We start from the raw sequence: 19,966 nt of genomic DNA on the forward strand, positions 1-19,966 counted from the left end.
CTTAAAATCAGTGTAGAATAATAACATGTAAGAATATCCAGGAATGTTTTATAAAGAATGGAAAGAGGAAACTTGCCCTAACACATATTAAAACATGTTCTAAATATTTGAGGAGTAAAGGAGAGAGGCACTCTAAACAGAGCTGAACAAGTCAAAGTCCAGAAACAGATTCAAATAACTTAGACCATGATTTAAAAAGTGAGTGATTTGCTAACATTTCTTTTGAAATGTCTTGCTTAAACATAACATTTGATTGTGTTTTCTCTATTGTCAGACTTAGTATTCTATTCTCAGCCTAGAATCTCAGAATATTAAAATTATTTCTTTAACACTAATATGAGTATCTAAATTGCATGTATTAATTTCCATACCTTATTTATACTTGAAATTTTCACATGAGGCTTCAGATAACATATCATTGTTTATGTGCTAAAATGTTTTGTCTAAAAAAACGGGTAATTTAATAAATGTGTAAAACCTTTGGCTAAAGATAATATATAAATAATAGCACACATCCATTAAAAATTGAGCAGTAGATCTGTATTTATTGACATGCAAATGATTCAGTATATATTGTGATGTGAAAAGCAATTATAAAATCACGAACACTAGCATTCCATTTATAAAAACAGAAAATAACTATCTGCGTGAGTGTATATGTATAGAAAACTATGGAAGGGCATGCTGATATGTTCATTGTGGTTACCTCTGGATGGAAGAATTGTGGGTGGTATTTGTTTCCTTTCTTGTCCTTGTATTCTGATTTTTTTTAATTTAACAGTATCTGTGTGACATTTCTAATCAGAATCATAGAAGATCTTCTCATTGGAGAACAATGAAGAGGAGGAGGGGATCCAGTGTGAAATGCCCCAGCAAAGCTAAGTTAGGAGTGGAACATCCCATTGGTTGAGTCAAGCAAGTGGTGATGGGTGATCTTGTAGGAGCTGCTGCATCTCCACCCACTGCAGTGATGTAATGTGCGTGAGGAATGAGAAACTGTGCACTGCTGTGTAAAGACCATTGGCTGAGAAAGGAAGGGGGTTGCTTGGGTTGTTTAGTGGTCAAGGACCAGTAGAGAGGGACCAAATCCCAGATACAATGCAGAAGGGGAGTGGTTAGGAGAGTGAGGTTGGTTGAAGAAGTAGAGTGAATGCAATCCAGAACATAGGAAGAAGAAGAATACTGCCTATCCTTTCCTACCAAGAGACAGGGAGTGGGGTAAATGCCAATGCATGTAAATTTATTGGTGGAACCCAGGCAGTTGATAGCTTTCCCTTGATGGACTGTTTCTCTCTGAAGTGGAGTGCGTACTAGTGTGCTAAGAGGAGGAAGGGAAATGATAAGGAAGGGACACCAGGAGCAATTTAGAATGGCCTACAGGGACAGCCAGAGGGTTGACTAGGGACCTGTCAGATTACCTGGTCTCACTAAGGTACTCAGGGTTGGAGACTCACTTGAAAATGAACACATACATGATTGTTTTTCCCCCCAAAACAGCTCTCTGTAACACAGGTATAACAGCCGAGAAAGAAGTCATGTAGCTAATTGAGGATTAAGTTTTGCATAAAGGATAAGGTAGAATGCCCATGGAACAAGAGAGGTGAGGGAATCGGCAGAACTGGTGAATGATGCGTAAGTTGCTCTCCAGATTTAATTAATCATGCTGTCTAATAAGCTTATGTAAATTTAAGTGGTATTTTGATATTCAAATGAATGTAATTAAAGTAACTCAAAAATTTTTTAATTAAAAAATAGATCAGTGGTGAGTAATGACATATGCCTGATTTTAGCCATGGGACTAGATGCCAAAAAATGGATGGGGTTAAAGAAGTCAAAAGTTCTCTGAAGCTAGGTGTAGCTAGCGCATCCCGGGGACGCTGAAACCGTGCAGGAAGATGTGAGGGTGGGCTGGAGAGGATGAGCCATAGTCCCTGAGGAATTTGGAGGATTGACAGCAAATGATAGCGAGGAAGAAAGAGGAATTTGTGAGCGTTAGTGGAAGGAGGTATACAGGTCTCAGAGAGAAAAGGGTGACCCCCTGGAAGGGAAAACAGGCAACAAGAAAGGAATGTTCGTACATCCCCTGCAAGGGCAGGGGGACGAGGGTTGTAAATGAAAGGTAGTGGCCTTAACAGGTTTTATTTAATATAATTTTAGTTAGATTTGTTAGAATAAATTTCAACTGCAAGTTTCAGAACCCTCAATGAACAACAAAACAGCTTTAAATAAGGGCATTATTATTGATGTAACTACAAGGCCAGAGGGGGGCAGCCCCAAAGTGGAATCAACTATTCGCTGATGTCATCAAACATCCAGACTCTGTTTTTTAATTACACGCGGGCATCGTATGTGTGCGGGTGCTGTCTCCCTTTATGTTTCAAGATGGTTGCCACAGCTGCATACTCATGCCCTCAAGTAAGAGCATTTAGTATAAGATCTGGGGAGGGGAGGAGGAAGTACGCGGGAGAGTTTATTACTGTGATCCTCTAGTAAAAGAAAACTGTACTTACAGAACTCTCTGGCAGACTTGCCCATACATGTCACTGGCCAGGACCGGGTCTCATGCCCATCCCTACATCAATTCCTAGCAAATGGAAATGTGACTGCCCTCAGCCAATCCTTCATTGCTGACAACCAACAGTGTCTATTCCACTATAGTAGGAAAATGATAATACATTCCACTCTGTGGAAAAGCAGCTTCTCTGGTGCATTACCTCATTTGAAGAGGAGGGAAGTATGTAGTGTGGGGAACATTCTCAGAAGAGGGAATTGAGAGGGAAAATGGGGAAAGATGAGAACATATTTCGTCCAAATGCAGCCATTATAAAGCATAATGTTTTTAAAATTTTTATGTTACAAAGAATATGTGTTGAAATGGGGAAATATCCACAGTGTACAGACATCTGTCCAGCCATGTACTATGAAAAGTAGAGACATTTATTGAAAAACATACAGGATACTAGAAGCATTGTATATAGGACAATGACTCCTCAGCCCCCTGCAAAGTAGGCATCATGGGACCTCACATAGTTCTCCCAGTCGCCATCAGCTGCCCCTTCGTATTTTCCTGAATCTCAGCGATGGCCTGAAATCTCTTCCTTTCAAAGGTGGTTTTAGTTTTGGGAAAAGCCAGAAGTCACAGGGTGCCAAATGTGGGCTATAGGGGGGCTGAGTCACCTGGGTGATTTGATGTTTCACCAGAAACTGCATGAGACATGATGCATGAGGGGACATGTTGCAGAGATGAAGCTGCCAATCACCAGTTGCCCATAGCTGCAATCTCTGAATCATCAGAATAGTTTCTATGGAGGAATGTTCAAGCTTAACACAAAATTTGAGGCAGATTCATTGCTCTACTCACTCAGTCATTTTGAATGCAACCTCCACACAGTACACATGCTCCCTCAATGGCATCTACCGCCCCCACTGACTAGTACAGTGACGTCATCGTTGTTTACACATGCTCATTCCAGTCCACTCTCCTCTGCTGCCAGGTTACACCGATGTCACGCAAACTGTTTGCGTTATACTGACAATGGCTGGACTTATTCCAGACAGTCCTTGTATTATTAAATGTTTTTAAAAGGATTACAAAACAATGTTTATAGAACAGAAACTATTTGGGCCATTAGCCAACAACCTAGGCAACTTATACTTTGCACTTTTGTATTTATGAAATGCTGATTGTTATATCCTGCTCCGAAGAAGTTCTACTTAACATTGCATACTTGTAGTTTCGGTTCCTAATGACTTTCCACTGTGAGTTAGTAATAGCCATCATGGTGAGGTAATGATTTCTCCTTTCACACTGTCCATTTAGTCATTGCATTGTTCTTCAGACACCAACAGCATTTCCAGGATTGGTGAAAATCAATTGTTCTTATTTCGAGTTAGTTGAAACCGATTCTTTACTTACTCAGCATTTTCATAACTTCCAGGAATGAGTTCTTTTCATTCTCTCTTCAGAATACATATTTTATTAATAAAATCTATACACAAAGCCACATTTATTATGCTTTTATCTAGTTGCCTAGGAGCAGTAAAAATAGAAAGCCAGCACTTGCAGTTAGAGGCCTTGCATTTGTTTCTGCTGAAGAGCCCCAAGGCAATGTGGTGACACCTTGCTCAGTCACCCCTGTTCCCTGCCTCCTCCCCTCCTCCCAGTGCTCCCCCCGACATGCACTGTGCTGTAGTAACTGGTCCTGTGGTACAGCTTGATTGTTCTTCTTTGGAACAGAGCTCACAGGTGTCTCCAGGCCCTTCCATTTACTGCTTGCTTTGAAGTCACCAAAAATTACAAGTTTCCAAGTGACCTGAAGTTTTTTTTTTTAATTATTTTATTGTTGTTCAATTGCAGTTGTCTGCATTTTCTCCCCACCCCTCTACCCCACCCCAGCCAAACCCACCTCCCTCCCCTGCTTCCTCCTTCCCCCTTGGTTTTGTCCATGTGTCCTTTATAGTAGTTCCTGAAAACCCTTCTCCCCACTGTCCCTTCCCCCATCCCCTCTGGCTATTGTTAGATTGTTCTTAACTTCAATGTCTCTGGTTATATTTTGTGTGCTTTTTTCTTCTGTTGATTATGTTCCAGTTAAAGGTGAGATCATATGGTATTTGTCCCTACTGCCTGGTTTATTTCTCTTAGCAGAATGACCTGAAGTTTTAAAGAACCTGCTTTAACCCTCCTTTCACTTCGTCAGAATTTGTGTTGCCCTTTGTGATTTGGATGAAGCAGTGTTTGGGTACTCCTGAGGACCAAAGTGAGAAAGAAGGAGGGAAACCTGCACATACAGTACTTTTTGCATCCCGTTCTTATCGTTGGTAAACCGATCAGCAGAAGCATAGATGCTGCTGTCGGTTTTAACCCAGAGTAAAAGGTGTGTGTTGCTCAGTCGGCTTGCTGCTGTGACCCTGCAGCAGATTCTCCCAGAGAGCACAAGGGAAAAGGGTGAGTGTCAGCGCCCACTTCACTGACTGGCCAGGACCTTATCATGGCTTCGTGATTCATCACTTCATTGCCTTTGCAGTAAACATTGTACCACATTTTATGGGATAGCTGTGATTTTAAGAGATCCTGGGACTAGATCCAGCCATTCCACTTATGGGTATGCAAAAGGATTGAAAGAAGGGTCGCGAGACATGCTTTTACACCTATGCACATAGCAGCATTATTTATAACAGCCAAAAGGTAGAAGGTGTCCATCAGCAGATGGATGGACAAGCAAAGTGCGGTGTATACATGCAGTGGAATAGTATTCAACCTTAAAAAGGAAGGAAATTCTGACACATGCTACCACATGGATGAACCTTGAGGGCATTATGCTAAGTGGGATAAACAAGTCACGGAAATACACGAATACAGTATGATTGCACTTACCTGAGGTATCTAGAGAAGTCAAATACATGACTAAAAGCAGAAAGGTGGTTGCCAGGGTCTGGGCAGGGAGGAAGAAATGGGGAGATGCTAAATGGGTATACATTTCAGTTCTGCAAGATGGAAATGTTCTAGAGATTGGGTGTACAGCAGTGTGAATATGGTTAATACTAACCTGTGCGCTTAAAATGATTATGATGGTAAGTTTTATGTTATGTGTATGTGATTACAACCAAAAAAAGGCATGTATTAGTTATCAGAAAAATATAAAGAATGAAAAAAATCCTGGGACTAGCCCTCAGTACTGTCAGTAGTCGTCTTGTTACATGACTTTATCATCGCCCCTTACGTATAGGCTCATGGGCTTTTTCACTTCGGTTCCTACAATCATAGCCCCTACCAGAAGTCAACATGTTATCTGTTCAGTGTAAAAAATCTTTACGTGTGATCTATTTTAAACTGTAGACTCCTCTGGTACTCTTCACAGGAAACACACGAAGTCGGAAACCTTCATAGGAAACAACAAATCATTGTGAAGATAATTCTGTTGAAACTTGGGTAATAAATTTGAAAAGACTATGGTTTACATTAGAAGAAGAGAAAAAATTATCATCTTTGTCTACAAGTTGTTTATGTCTTATTTTAAAGTTTTAGTAGATAAAGTATTAATGGACATTTTTGTTGCTAAAGTTTGAGGATGGGAATGTATTACTTCAGTGGGTACATCCAAAAGTCTGAAATTGTCTGTTGAAAGCTGTCCTTTCCGTGACTTACTGTATGGAATAAATTGGGTGTTTTTAGTATCTTTCGGACCTATTTATATGATTTTTTAGTTGGAAAAAAGACCCAATAATAATACTTTTCCCATTAGAAAGTTTTCATTTTGCTTGTTTGGTTTTTAAAGAAATAAGAGGATTAGAGTTCTGGAACACCTAAAAGAAACAATTACAAAGCCTTAAAAATTTCTGGTTTTCAGACAGAAGTCCAGAGTCTTTTTAGGGGAGTTGCCAAGAACCAAACCCCACCTAAAGTCACTAAAAGTCAGACTTCATTCCATGATGATGTCCTGTTGAAACATGCTTTCACTTTCAGAAGGATGCAGAGGGAGGCCCCAAGTGACTATTCACCGTTAAGCATGGCTAGGTGTTCAGACCTTTTATTACCGGACTGCATCGTTAACATAAAAAGGATTTGCCTGTGTTTAACTTAACGGGCAGTATCCGTAGTTTTATTGCGTTGCGTCATTAAGAGTACTGTGAAATACTTGAGTCTATAATCTAAATTAATTTAGATTATAACATTGAGGAGCTAACAACAGATAATAAACGTAAGTAGAGAATCCTTAAAATGTCTCTGCAGCGTACTTCCTGTGATTCAAAAGGAAAGCCATTCTTTGGTCCGTGTGTAGTGCTACGGCTTATTTATTCATAGTCTCAAGAATTGAGATCATGTATTTTTTTAAAGATTTTATTTATTTATTTATTTTTAGGGAGAGGGGAAGGGAGGAAGAAAGAGAGGGAGAGGAACATCGATCAGTTGCCTCTCCTACCTACCCCAGCCAGGGACAGAACCCGCAACGCAGACGTGTGCGCTGACCTGGAATCAAACTGGCAGCCTGTCCCTTTGCGGGTTGGTCGATGCCCAGGCAGCTGAGCCACAAGGGTCGGGGCAGGATCACATCTTTGCTGTATTGTTTCATACCTTCTGTTTTCTTGTACCTCCTGTAGGGTTACAGCTTATTCATTCATATCATTCTCAAGAATTGGGACCATGTCTTAACTGTGACCAGAGTTCCTGTGAGGATTGAGTGTATTTCCCCTTTGAGATGAGGTGTTCCAATGAATGACGGTTAACGATGAGGGAGGGTCCTCAAATCACACTTATCACAGGTCCATTATGTTCATCAACCTACCTCACAACTGAACTACTGAAGGGAATGAGATTTTTAGCAAGATTTTTAAAAAATCATTACTTCAGAGCTCACTAGTTCAAACTCTAATTGTGGCTTAGCTAGATATTGTAGGTTTAGAAGAAAACTCAGTGTGCTAACCAAAAAAAAAAAAAAAAAAATTAAAGCAGCCCTACAAAGTCTGGAGAATGGCAATTCTTAGGCAGCACTAACTTTTTATACATTAACAGGCGTCATTTACGTGGAATTCAGTTACCGCAGTTTTGTGGATTCGCACTGCTTGACCCGAGCTCAGATGTGATGTTAAGGCATTTTCATCCACTCTCCCCTTTAAACAAAGGAGAACTAGACTCTTAAGTTCCAAATAACACAACTGAAACCAAATAACGATTATGGTATATTGCAGGGAGGAAACCATGCAGCCACTAAAAATCATATTGTGTGAAAAAAGCTTTTGTAGAAGTTTTGTTGTAGTAGCAAAATATAATGAATTATTAAATGTTTGTAAAAGAACCACAAAATAATATGTGCAGAATAATCACCATTTTTATTTGTAAATATATTTAATATAATATGGAACAAGTATATAATATTTATAAATTATATAAATTATAACAATAGATATAGCAGTACATGTAATTTTTTTGAAACAGACAAGAAAGACACACAAAAATTACTTAACAGCGAAGGTTTCTCTGTTCTCTGAGGAGTAGGATTTTGAGTGATTTTTGCCCTTCCTGTGGGTTTTTTTTAAATTTTTATAATTCTCTGCATTAAGCAAGCACCAGTTTTATAACTAAGAAAAATAGAGTATGTGCTATGTAAATAAATGCGCAAATAAAAGCACTGCACATTTTTTACTCTGTAGTTCAGGCTTTTTATAAAGTTAAATGAGCTTTATTAATTAGTTCAAATTTTTAAACTTTTATTCTGCTCGTTTGCTGCTTATTGTTTGAACACTGAAATACGAACCAAGCAGGTTTATTCTTTGTACGAGTATTCATTTATTCTTTAAATGGTTGGCACTTTGTGTACGAGGCGCTAAAAACGATGAGCCAGCATGACATTACTGCGGGTTAGCCGTGCTGTTTCAAACGTAGTGCTTGCACGGGTGCCCACGTTTCCAGTGCAGACTTGCTTGCCAGAGCAGCAGGGTGCTGTCCTTAGCATTTTGTGCTTCGTTTTCACATTCATGTGTATCCATTGTTTGACCTGTCCTGGTTCTTAAGTCTTGAAGGACTGCTGTCCATCAACAGTACAGTCGTCTCCCGAGTTTCCACCTTTGGACATTGAGAAAGTAACCTCTGCCAGTTCAGAAGACAGTAGTCCCCTCACATCCACAGGATGGGGTGTATGTTCTGAGACCCCCAGTGGGGTCTGAAACCACTGGAGTACGAAGCCCTGTATATACTATATTTTTTCCTACCATACCTCTAATAAAGTAAGGGATTAACAATGATAACTAGTACTAAAGTAGAGCAACGATAAGAGTATACTGTAATAAAAGTTATGTGGGCCCTGGCCGGGTAGCTCAAGCTGGTTAGAGCATCATCCTGATATGCTAAGATTGTGGGTTTGATCCCCATCAGGGCACATCAGGAACCAACTAATGACTGCATAAACAAGTGGAACAACAACTCAATATTTCTTTCTCTAAAAAAAATATCAATACCTAAAATTTTAACCAAAACAGTTATGTGGATGTGCTCGCTCTGTCTCTCCTCCTTTCCCCTTCTTGGTCCCTCCCACCCATGACTCCCTCTCTCTCTCTCTCTCTCTCTCTCTCTCTCTCTCTCTCTCTCTCTCACACACACACACACACACACACACACACACACACACACACACCCCATCTGATGACCACTCTAATGGCTGAGAGGGCTACTGTGTGACGAACAGCCAGGCAGTGCTATGCAACGTGGATACACTGGACAAAGGGATGAGTCACGTCCCAGGTGGGACGGACATCACACTACTCAGAAGAGCATTTAAGGAATTGTTTATTTCTGGAATTTTTATTTAATATTTTTGGAATGCAGTTGACCGTGGATAACTAAAACCACGGAGGGTGAAACCGCTGATGAGGGGGCGCTGCTGCATCCATTTAGGTGGATCCCAGGAAGGATTCCAGTTCACCTGTCGTTGCGTGCCCCCCCTTAGCACTTTGTTCATTGACCTTGTGGCACTGGACACTTTTTCTTGTAGTTTTGTGACCTGTCTCCCCCAAGAAATCAGACACTTTAATGATTATCATTTGTTAAATGATTACGATGTGCCAGAAACTGCACAACCCCATTGCATCCATTACTTCATTTAAATCTAATACTGAATATTATGAAAAGGGTGCACTATTTTCTCCAGTACGTCAGTGGAAAAAGCTAAGACTTCGGTTTTAAACAAGCTGGCTGTGAAGACAGAAATCCCATCTCTGAAGGAAGAACTGGTACCTTAAACCAGGAACTAAATATCGTATTTTGCCATGTATAACATGCACTATTTTGCCCAAACTTTTGAGGGAAAAATAGGGATGCACATTATGCATGGGTAGTACCCAAAATACCTTGCATCTGTTCTTGTGTTTTGTAATTATTTGTTACATAAAATTTCTTGTACCACCCTAGTACGTTTAAAAGTAAATGCTAAAATTCCTTTACAATACAAAAAAAACCAAGTATCTAAATATAAATAAATAATTGAAATAAAAATTAAAACATAAGATTTTTTTTCCTGAAAGTTTGGGCCAAAAACATGGGTGCCCATTATACATGGCAAAATACGGTTTGCTGTTCTCCATGAGAGGGTTAGTGGTCCAGCTGCTGAACAAGTGCATCCTCACAGCCCACTGCCAGCTGTAAGCCCATGATGCTGCCCGATCATTCTGCTAACCCTTACATGAACAAGATAATTCTGGCCTTCCTGTGCACACCATTCTCACAGGATTTTGGGGGGTAGATCAATCTTACCAACCCCAGATGTCAGAGGATCATTTCATGGTTAAATTTTAAGTTCATACTTTCAGATGCTGTTTCTGTGTTTTAAATCTTGTGTCTAATTTCATCAGTTCTAAAGTTAGAAAGAGATGTGATGATGCTGCTTTATTTTCTAAATGCCCCTCTGCTGGCCAATAAGGATGGCATTAACAGCTACCATTTACTGAATGCTTACTACTGTGAGTAGTGCTTTATAAACAGCAATCCTACAAAATAGGTTTTGGTACTTTGCCCTTTTGCAGATGGGAAAACTGAGGCTTGAAGAGGTTAGATGACTTAGCTGGTTTTACATAGTCATTCAATCGTCGGTCTAATAAAGGAGTGCGTTGGGGATTTTAGTCCAGTTTTTCTGGACTCTGAATCAAGACGGTCTCTTGCTAGTGGTGTTACTTTGGGCTTATTATATATACCTACTGTGTATCACTTTCTTGACCTATGAAATAGGGTGATGATATTTACCTTAATGCTGGGGTATGGGTTGAGTTACTAAACAGAAGGTGCTTAGAACAGTACTTGACACAGTGTCTGCTTAATATTTGGTGCTATAAAATAATTATCATTAACATTATCATTCACTGGATTTTAATTATTGAGATCATATAGAAGTATAGGAAGTAAAAAATATCCCCTCTCACCACCTCCCACTTCCTCTCCCCACCATTAACCACTGACACCAGTTTGGTATATATTCTTCCAGAATATTTCCTATGCCATGTGAAACTATTTTTAAGTTGTCCTTTCGTGAATAAAATGCAGGGCAAGAGTAAAAATTTTTGTAGTGATCCTGAAAATGGAAGGGTAGAGAGGCAGGAAGGTAGACAAATTCATTCATAAAGCGAATACTCTGTGCGAGCACTCTCTAAGTGCTGAGGACTTGGCACGCTGAATTTCTGTTTGACTGTTCATTGACTTTCTGTTGTTGTTTTATTTAGGACATGATGTTTCAGCTTCTTCGAGGTCTGGACTTTCTTCATTCTCACCGAGTCGTGCATCGTGACCTAAAACCACAGAACATTCTGGTGACCAGCAGCGGACAAATAAAACTGGCTGACTTCGGCCTTGCCCGCATCTACAGTTTTCAGATGGCTCTTACCTCAGTGGTGAGTGAAAAAGTGCTATTCTCTCATAAACTTATTTTTCCTCTTTTGAAGGACAAAGTGCCCCATTCCATGCCCCTAATGTTATTACTGCCAGTGGTCTGCTGGTGAACAAAACGTCTCCGCTTTTTTATATAGCAGTGGGTAGGAGGAAAGCATTCTGCTTACAACTACAGACACATCCTGGCTGGGCTTGATGTGGACAGGACCCGTTGCAGAAATAGCCTGTAGCATCTTAGCCACTGGAAAGGAGTTAGTCCTGCTCTGGCCAGGTTGCTCAGTCGTTGGAGCATCTTCCCAGTACGCCAAGGATGCTGGTTTGTTCCCAGTCAGGGCACATACAAGGATCAACCTATGAATGCATAAATAAATGGAATTACTAATTGATGTTCTCTCTCATCAATAAATAATTTTTTTAAGGGAATCATTTACAAGTATCAAAATGGTTTTTGCTATAACACTATTTTCAGAGCTGCATGTGTAATATCTGGGGAACATAGCTCAAGGAAAAGAGAACACCAGCATCCCTGACTTGTCTGCAGAACCCTGGTTTGAGGAAAGCCGGGGTGTCTGCACAGGTGTATGAAAGTACTTTTCCGAAGCTGTGGTGTGGACTGTGAAGAAAAAATTGAATTTATAGTGAACTTGGATGACCCATGAACAAGTAGCACCACCCTGCCAGGCAAAGCCTTCATCCAGGCCAAAAGAGAAAGGGCTCTTTTGACAAAGAATGACAGTTACAATACCCTGTCCTAGGTATCATTCCGGCCCCAAACCATAATAGCCATTGACTTTGGTTAGCTTCTATTTCTCCTTCTAGTTCATTGTTTCTGAGATGAATTTTTGTGAAATTCTGCACCTCAGAGATGAGAAGAGGAGCCTGGAAGTAGGCACTGATAACCCTTCTCTTTGAAAGACCTGCTTTTCATACAGTGAATTCATGTATAGATTAAAAAAAAAAAAAAGCCAGGGAATATTCCTTTGCTGTGCTGCTGACCTGGGGCTAAGGGTGATGCTGGGAATCCCTTTGATTCTATGATGGCTGTAGAAAAGGCCCCCAAAGCATTAGATTAAGTCTTAAAAAGAAATCCTCTTGGGTAAATATGTACGTATAATCCGTCTTTTTTTATGTTTTATTTTCATTGATTTCTGCCTTAAATTTTTTCCATTACAGTCGACATACAATATTATGTTAGGTTCAGGGGTACAACATAGTGAGTAGACATTTATATAACTTACTGAGTGATCACCCTGATGAGTCTAGTACCTAGCTTGGACACCGTACACATGGGAGGGAGATTGGGGAGCGGGGAGCGGGGTGAAAAAGGAGGGATTAATGAGTACAAATTGCCAGTTATAAAGACAGTCACAGGATGTGAAGTACAGCGTAGGGAATATACAGTCCACCTCTCGCAGGGTTCTCAGTCGGGGCAGCACTACCCTGGGTGTGGAGTGTTGTTCACAGAAGTACGGCCTTGTCTCTGGTTATCACATGACTTGGGGACGGAAGTGGCTGCAAGGAGGCTAATATTCTGCACAGCAAAATTGTTTTCCCACATTCCGGTAATGCCTCGGCTGAGAAGTAGAAAATTGGGAGGGGAATTGGAAATACTCTGAGAGAGATAACTTGCCTTAGAAAAACATTCAATTTACAAAAGTATTCTGCTCCCCAACCCTGAAATATGGATACTACAACCTGGACATGTGAGATTACATACTTTCCCAACATTGTATACTTTACCTAGGGCATCAGAATTTTTTACAGGGGATCCCTTGGAATGTGCCCCCCGGTTGAAAGATAAATTGTACTCGTTTCCTCTTGGTCCAGCAGCACCGTCTCATTGAGAAGACAAGGCACCGATAATATTTAAAGGATACGCCTCAGCCTCTGGCTGGGTCAGGCAGGCCCTTGTATTCTTACATAACCACACCAGAAGGGGCTGAGGCTGTGTGCTTCCCAGTGGGAAGGGTGAGGTAGGCTGCAGGCTTCCCTAGGAAGCAGTTGCGCATGTTGTTTCAGGGCCCTGGGGAGAAGCCTGAATAGGCTTTGTGATCCGGACAGTCATCAGAGGAGCAGATGGAAGGAACTGGTCTCCGTGGGTGCGTCGTTAATTGAGGGAAGGGTGAGCCATCACTGAGAAAGATACTTTATTTTGATCCCCCAAACGGGCACTAAAAACCATAAATAAAAAACAGGAAACCCAGTTGGTTTTGATTTTTTTTCTTTCCTTTTTTTTTTCTTATTAAATTTGAGGAATGATAGCCCAGCTTGTGTGTAACATGAATTAACATTCCATTCTTGCTGAAAGTTGATAGGCCCAGACAGGAAAATGCAGGCAAACTATTTCATAGAGAAAAGGAGAAAGGCGATCATAAGTACCTGGTTTTTCAGGATCGAGTTTGCCTTGCCTACTCTGTATTACTTATGGTGACAAAGTAAAAAAACATTAGCAACTGGAAGACACCGTAACAAATGTAGACTTTACTTGAAAGTAATGGTTGGAATTTAACGGTAATAATAAGGGGTATGATTCCTATAGAGTACGGCATTTAAGTTTTTTCCCATTGCTTTATATATTTTTTTATTTGAAGGAAAAAGTCCATTTAGTACACTGATCCGTTGGTTCACATTCACACGGTGACGTATAAAGACTTGGAATCGCAATTTTCCAGATTCAACGGGTATTTATTCTTCCACTTCCTGAAAATACACATTTTTTTTGTGAATTATGTCATACAGGAACTGGGAATCCATCTGTGGAATGTTAAAGGAATTGCAAGTTAGTGGATTTAAAACTGACACCTTCCAGCCACGAGACAAGCTGATAGATACTTATCTTCCTAACCCTGACTCAGATATTCCCTCCTGGTACGCCCTGCAGAACTTAATCCCTGCTTTCTCCTTCAGTGATTTCAAAGTAACGCCTTATTACTTTTTCTTTTTTTCCTCTTTTTTTTAATTGTTACTCAAGTACAGTTGTCTCCATTTTCTCCCCACCACTCAAAGTAACGTCTAATTGAGGCCTGTTATAATACTGCTCTCTGTCTTGTTTGTAATTATTTGGGGGGTTAGTTTATCAAGCTGTAAGATCCTGGAAGGAGTTGGCCTTTTTGGGTAGATACTAATGTAGGAGAATCACTATAAGTCTGGACTGTAGTTGTCACTTCAGATTGTCTCCATCCCATAAGGGAAGGTAAGTGCCCTTAGATGCCTGGCTTCCCTGGGCTGCCCCCAGCATGACAGTCAGGTGTTGACAGGGTGCATTGGGTTCTTGCTGCTCTGTATACAGTCAGGCATTCCCAGAACCCTGTACAGAATAAGGGTTGTGCATACCTCTTTCTGTACAGGTTGTATAGAAGTAAGATGTAGATAGATACAATGTATACCTTAGACTTGACAAGAGGGTCCCTTGACCTGGGTCTCACGCTTTAGAGGAGGCTGCGCTGGCCCTGCTCTAGCCATGCCTTCCTTCATGGAGCGTGAAACTCAGGATGCCAAGGAGATGCGCCACCTAGTCCCTGAGACACCCCCTCCCCCACCCCCCACACTCAAGAGTGTTGGAATTCCCGAGCGGCTCTCAGGCTCTTCTGCCTACCAGCAGGCTGTGCCACTGTGTGCCCCCCTCTGCAGCCGGCAGGTGTGGGGGCAGAGTGTGGGCCCGTGGACTGGAATGCCTGTGAGCATCTGAGGCCCCTTGTGGTATAAGGAGCTGGGAATGTGAAGAGAAGTGGGGACCGTTAGACTCAGCATGGGTTATTTTTATCAGAAGAGTTTCTTGGAACCCGTGGAAATCAACTTTTGTGACCTACACTGAAATATCACCTTTGTGGAAAACCAAAGAGAAGAGGTGACAGGGAAGTCCTTCCCGTGGCACATAAGTAATACATAAAATTCATGACTCATGTGATTCTATAGTCTCAGTGGCAGAAATGTTTCAAGGATATAAAACACATTTTGAGATAAGCTAAAATTATATTCAGAGTCATTTTAAGGTCAAACGTTGCTCAGTTCTTCCCTTGTCAGTGTGGTGTATGGTGCAACTTATTTTTGTCTGTCAAAACAAAAGGGAAACGGAGACCAACCACTCAGCCAGAAGTTTTGGTCACACTGACAGGGAGGGTCTCAAAGCAGAGCCTGGGACTTCACCAGCCACCCCGTGATGATGCTGCTGGTGATGACACACAGTGCACAGCCGCTCAGGGAGAAAGTCGCCTTCGCTCTTTATGATGCAAATGCTTTGTTACTTTTCTCCTAAACTGAACCATAGCAGGCAGGGTGATGCTGTTGCCATTGGATTTGCTGTTTTTGGAACTCCCTGTGAACCCCACCGTATTGTGCAAGCGGGGAAACTGAGACTGCGGAAGGCAGTTCGTGACCAGGTTAAGTCTGAATTCAGCAAACAGATTACACATGGCTTGGAGAACCCACCACCCCCACACCTGTCCTGGTCTCCTCACCGTAGGCTCTAGTACTTCACAGTTTATCAAACTGTGTTCTTGGGAACTCTCTGGTTCTATACAAAGGGTGCCAGAGGTTCCACAAATGTTCAACAGTCCATTTTAAAAAATATATTGTAGGTCTTGCTGAAATTATCATTTAACAAGACAACTAGCTCATGCCACATTTTGACACATTGGCAGACACTGAGGCATGAATGTGTGCCTCCTGGTTAGTTCATTCTTTATGTAGACCTCAATGCAACTTCTGCCATCCTTGTGCACAGCTGAATGTCTTATAAATGTATCGTTGCTTAGGAAAAACCAAGTTCTGTCTGTTCACTCCCGTGTCAGCTCTCTTAAAATCCCCTAAGTGCCCAATTGCGACAGCACAGGCGGCGCTGCGCCCACCGGACATGAGACTCCTTGGCTGTCCAGAGTGATGCCAGTGTTGACGTTTCCCCATGCAGATGTGACTGCCAACGCCCAGGCATTTAGCGCCGCTCACTCCCCAGGACAGTTACCATAAAACCGCCTGTGGATAGAAGCCTACACCTTAAAATGAGCTCGCTCCTTTTTGGTGCCCCAGTAACTTAACATCCTGGGATGAAGTCCAGGGCTGGCCTGCCTTGCGCTCATTTATGCTGTGCAGTGAATATCATTACAGTGACTTTCCAGTGCCGCGGGAGGGCTTTTACAGAATCATTAGACAAAAGGTGGAATGAGCATTTTTCCTCCAAATGCTTGTGCCGAACACACACAGTTTGGAGAAAAACTCTACTTTGTTCAATAATGGAAGAGGGAGAATGTTCTCCCATCTTCTTAGTGACTTAATAAAATTCTCAGCGAATTACACTCCCCTTTTCCAGAGGTCTTTTTTTGCACATCACCTTCTCTATTAAAAGAGATGTATGTTCAAAAAACATCTTCCACTCTAGAATCACCAAAAGACAACAAATAAATAGTAAGCATGGGAGGATTTGGTTTTGCTCTACAAAGTACAGTTTCACTTGAAGATTTTTCTTATATGGAACTGATAAGATTCTCTAAGTGGCCTTATTTAAGATCATTCGTTTATTTAATGCACAAGTATTACAAAAATTGAATTGCTTACATTCCCTTTTTATGCCTCCAGCGATGAATGATTTCCTACTCTAACTCCAGGGTTGGTAGCATTCAGTAAACACCAAGCGAACCTTTCAGATTCAGAAACTTTGATCAGCCTAAAGGAGGAAAGTAATGAAATGGAATGGTAGCATTCAGTCAGCAAATAAGCATTGACCACTTTCCATGTGTCAGGGACCCTGAGAGATGATGGCATACAGAAGTGAATGAGCTCTCTGCCCTCACAGAACTTACAGTCAAAATGGGGAGACAGATCTTAATCAATTGTCACACAAAGAAATGTACAGTTAGAAACAGAGGTAACTACGAAGGGGTGCCATTCTCTGCAGCCAGGAGACTCAGGAACCCTCCATGGCTGGGAGTCAAGGAAGCCCTCCCTGCTCACCTGTGCCAGGATGTGGGATGCTCAAAGAGGTCTCCAGCGTCCTGCTCTGAGAACCCACCTGGACACAGGCCCCCGGGATGTATGTGTGCGCCGTACAGTCCATGCTTATTTTCTGTGTCTGTGTTTGGAATCACTCATTGTACGGGACCCAGTTGGCACCACCAAGTTGACAAAGTGAAACAGGACTAGAGATCGGGGAACAATGTCATCTTTTACAGGAGAAAATAAATTGTTTATGCTTGTTTCCTCTTCGTGCGTGTTGTATTTACTATGGAGACCTGGCAGGGTTTGTGCCTGAGCTCGGGCAGCCGTGTTGCTCCCACAGAAGCCTGCAAACGCTGCCAGTACATACTGAGTAAATCAAACCAAGAGCATGACACGGGTATAATGGAAAAAACCCAAAGCCCTGTCGCCTCAGCACCTCAGGGAAAGGGCAGGACACACCTCTGAAGCCGGAAAGGCTCCTGTAACTCCCTCTCTGTTCAGCATCTTGCCATGACACAACCAGGTCTGTTTGGTGAAAACTTCCAGTTGCCAGTACATATTTCATAGTTAACAATGGGGTGTTTGTGCCGGTTTCGTTTTCACTTTCACCAGTGAGGGAAGTGGAATACAATGGGGCAGTGCACAGAGCTGGGAACAGGACACGTTTTCTTCAAGATTCCCAAGGCTGGGTACGTGGAAAATGCCAGAGCCAAAACAAACATGGAAACCCATCCAGATCCTCCGTTACGCATTCTCAGTGGTAATAAAACACATTTGGAGTTACCATCTGATAGGTTCACTCTGCCTCCGCAGTGAAAGCAAACATTGATGACTGCTGTGGGAATGTCTCCCATGTAGAAAGATTGTGTGTGCCTTGGTGTGCAGAAAGCTGCTGTGGGTGTGAGCACATGTGTGGGGGTATTTAATTGCACCAAGTATACTTGTAAAGTTAATCAAATGACTGCTTCCCTTGTTTATAAAAGATAGTCATTTGCTTGACTCACCTACTTCTAGCTCCTTCATGAGTGGTCACTGTTGCAGATTAGTTCTGATGAAGACAGTTTCACTGCAGTGCTACTGCCTGGAAGATGCTTTACTCGGACAGACAAAGGACGGGATGGTCTTTGCTTCCTCCATGTGTCTGTTCGGCCAGCATGTTTTATCGAGGTGCAGAACAGACAGGGTCTGGTCATCGCCTGGTTTTTATAACCCCTTACATTGTCACCTTGTGTGATGCCACTGAAACCTCAGAAGCTGGAGGCCAAGTTTGAGTGTAAAGACCAAGTACTGTTGACAACGCCAAATGCTTTAGACAGGATTTGCAAGCAAAGGGATTCTCAGGGATTCAGAAGACAGGGGAAGGGATCGTGTCCTCTTACATTTAGCATTCTTATAATATGCTTTCCATGATTTGTCAGGAGCTAGTCTGACAAACTGTATTTAATGAGATAATTCCATATCCTCTAAATCTGCTTAACTCAAATATTGTGTTATATTCATTCAGGGAGTATGAGACAGACCTCAGAATTGAATATAAAACAATGTTTCTATAACTTGATTGTGATGGCCTCTATAATCCTTTGTATATGTGAGCTCAGTTTTGCAGATATCATTACTTACTTCCTTGAAAGGAAGGAGAAGGTGGCAGTATCCTCATTTTGCTTGGGCGTTGATAGTTTCATAGTGTAAGCTCCTAAATCAAAATATGTTATTGAAATTCTGTACAGTGAGCATGCTACATTGGCCATGTCCATTTTTAGTCACTCAGTCCAAATCTTATACTATTTTAGTGTTTCCCACAGTGCCTTCCTGGCACATGGTAGGCGCTTGATAAATGTACATGGTTGAATGAGTGAAATGAGTCCTAGTGATTCTCCAGTGCCTAAAGAATGAATTTCAAACTCTGTAACTAGGCGTGCGGAATTTTTTTGCCGTGTAGCCCCACCCTACCCCTCTGTGCACCCACCCGAGACCATCCCCATACACATAAACGCATATTCTGTATCATCTAACACCATCAAATCTCTCACTACTCTTTGAACTTAAGTGCTTTCCCAACTCCCTGCTTTCATAAATGAATCAATGAATGAATTTCCAACTTGGGCATTTTCCATGTTGCTGCTGGGACCATTGCATCATCAATTATAAGCATCTAAAGTTTTTTGGTTTTTTTATTTGTTTTAGACGCAACTTTTAGCTAATCTTCCCAGTTACTTGCGTCACTCCCTGATAGTAACTTGAGCTTTGAGGGAGTAGCATTTACACTTCGAATGTCTGCCTGGACAGCCACTGCTAACCTTCAGATAGTTACTGTGCTTCGTCCCTCCTTATCCAAGGTCACAAACCTTCCTACACCTCCCCAACTTGTGCGCTTCACATTTGCTGTACAGCGTGTTTTTTAAAAACTTAAGAACTTTGGAGGAAGCACAGTGTTGAAGGAAAGGGTTGAAAATTGTCTGCGTTGTAATTTCTTCTCATCATTTAATTTAATCCACCTGGGTTCTTGAGAAGATCGGGCACATGTCTTTGTTAATCTGAGCTCACACTTTTTATGATTGCTCTGTACTACTGGATTTTCTTTCGTATTTTATTTCTGATATTCCAAGTTCTTTTCTAAATGATGCCTGTTGGGCTGCTGAACTACTCCTCGTGTTGCTCCTGTAGTCT

At 41.6% G+C, this 19,966-nt stretch overlaps 1 protein-coding gene across 3 annotated transcripts in view; it reads left to right on the top strand.

Annotated features, from left to right (window-relative positions):
- The window catches only part of CDK6 (cyclin dependent kinase 6), a 227,627-nt gene that overhangs the window by 103,172 nt on the left and 104,489 nt on the right, over nt 1–19,966 (top strand). For all 3 annotated transcript variants that reach the window (XM_024577298.4, XM_045185268.3, XM_053926947.2), the window contains exon 4: nt 11,203–11,370. In XM_024577298.4, the coding sequence (XP_024433066.1) occupies nt 11,203–11,370 (168 nt within the window). The remainder of the gene's footprint in view (nt 1–11,202; nt 11,371–19,966) is intronic.

Source organism: Desmodus rotundus, chromosome 6 (assembly GCF_022682495.2).
Source record: "Desmodus rotundus isolate HL8 chromosome 6, HLdesRot8A.1, whole genome shotgun sequence".
Taxonomy (NCBI): Eukaryota; Metazoa; Chordata; class Mammalia; order Chiroptera; family Phyllostomidae; genus Desmodus; species Desmodus rotundus.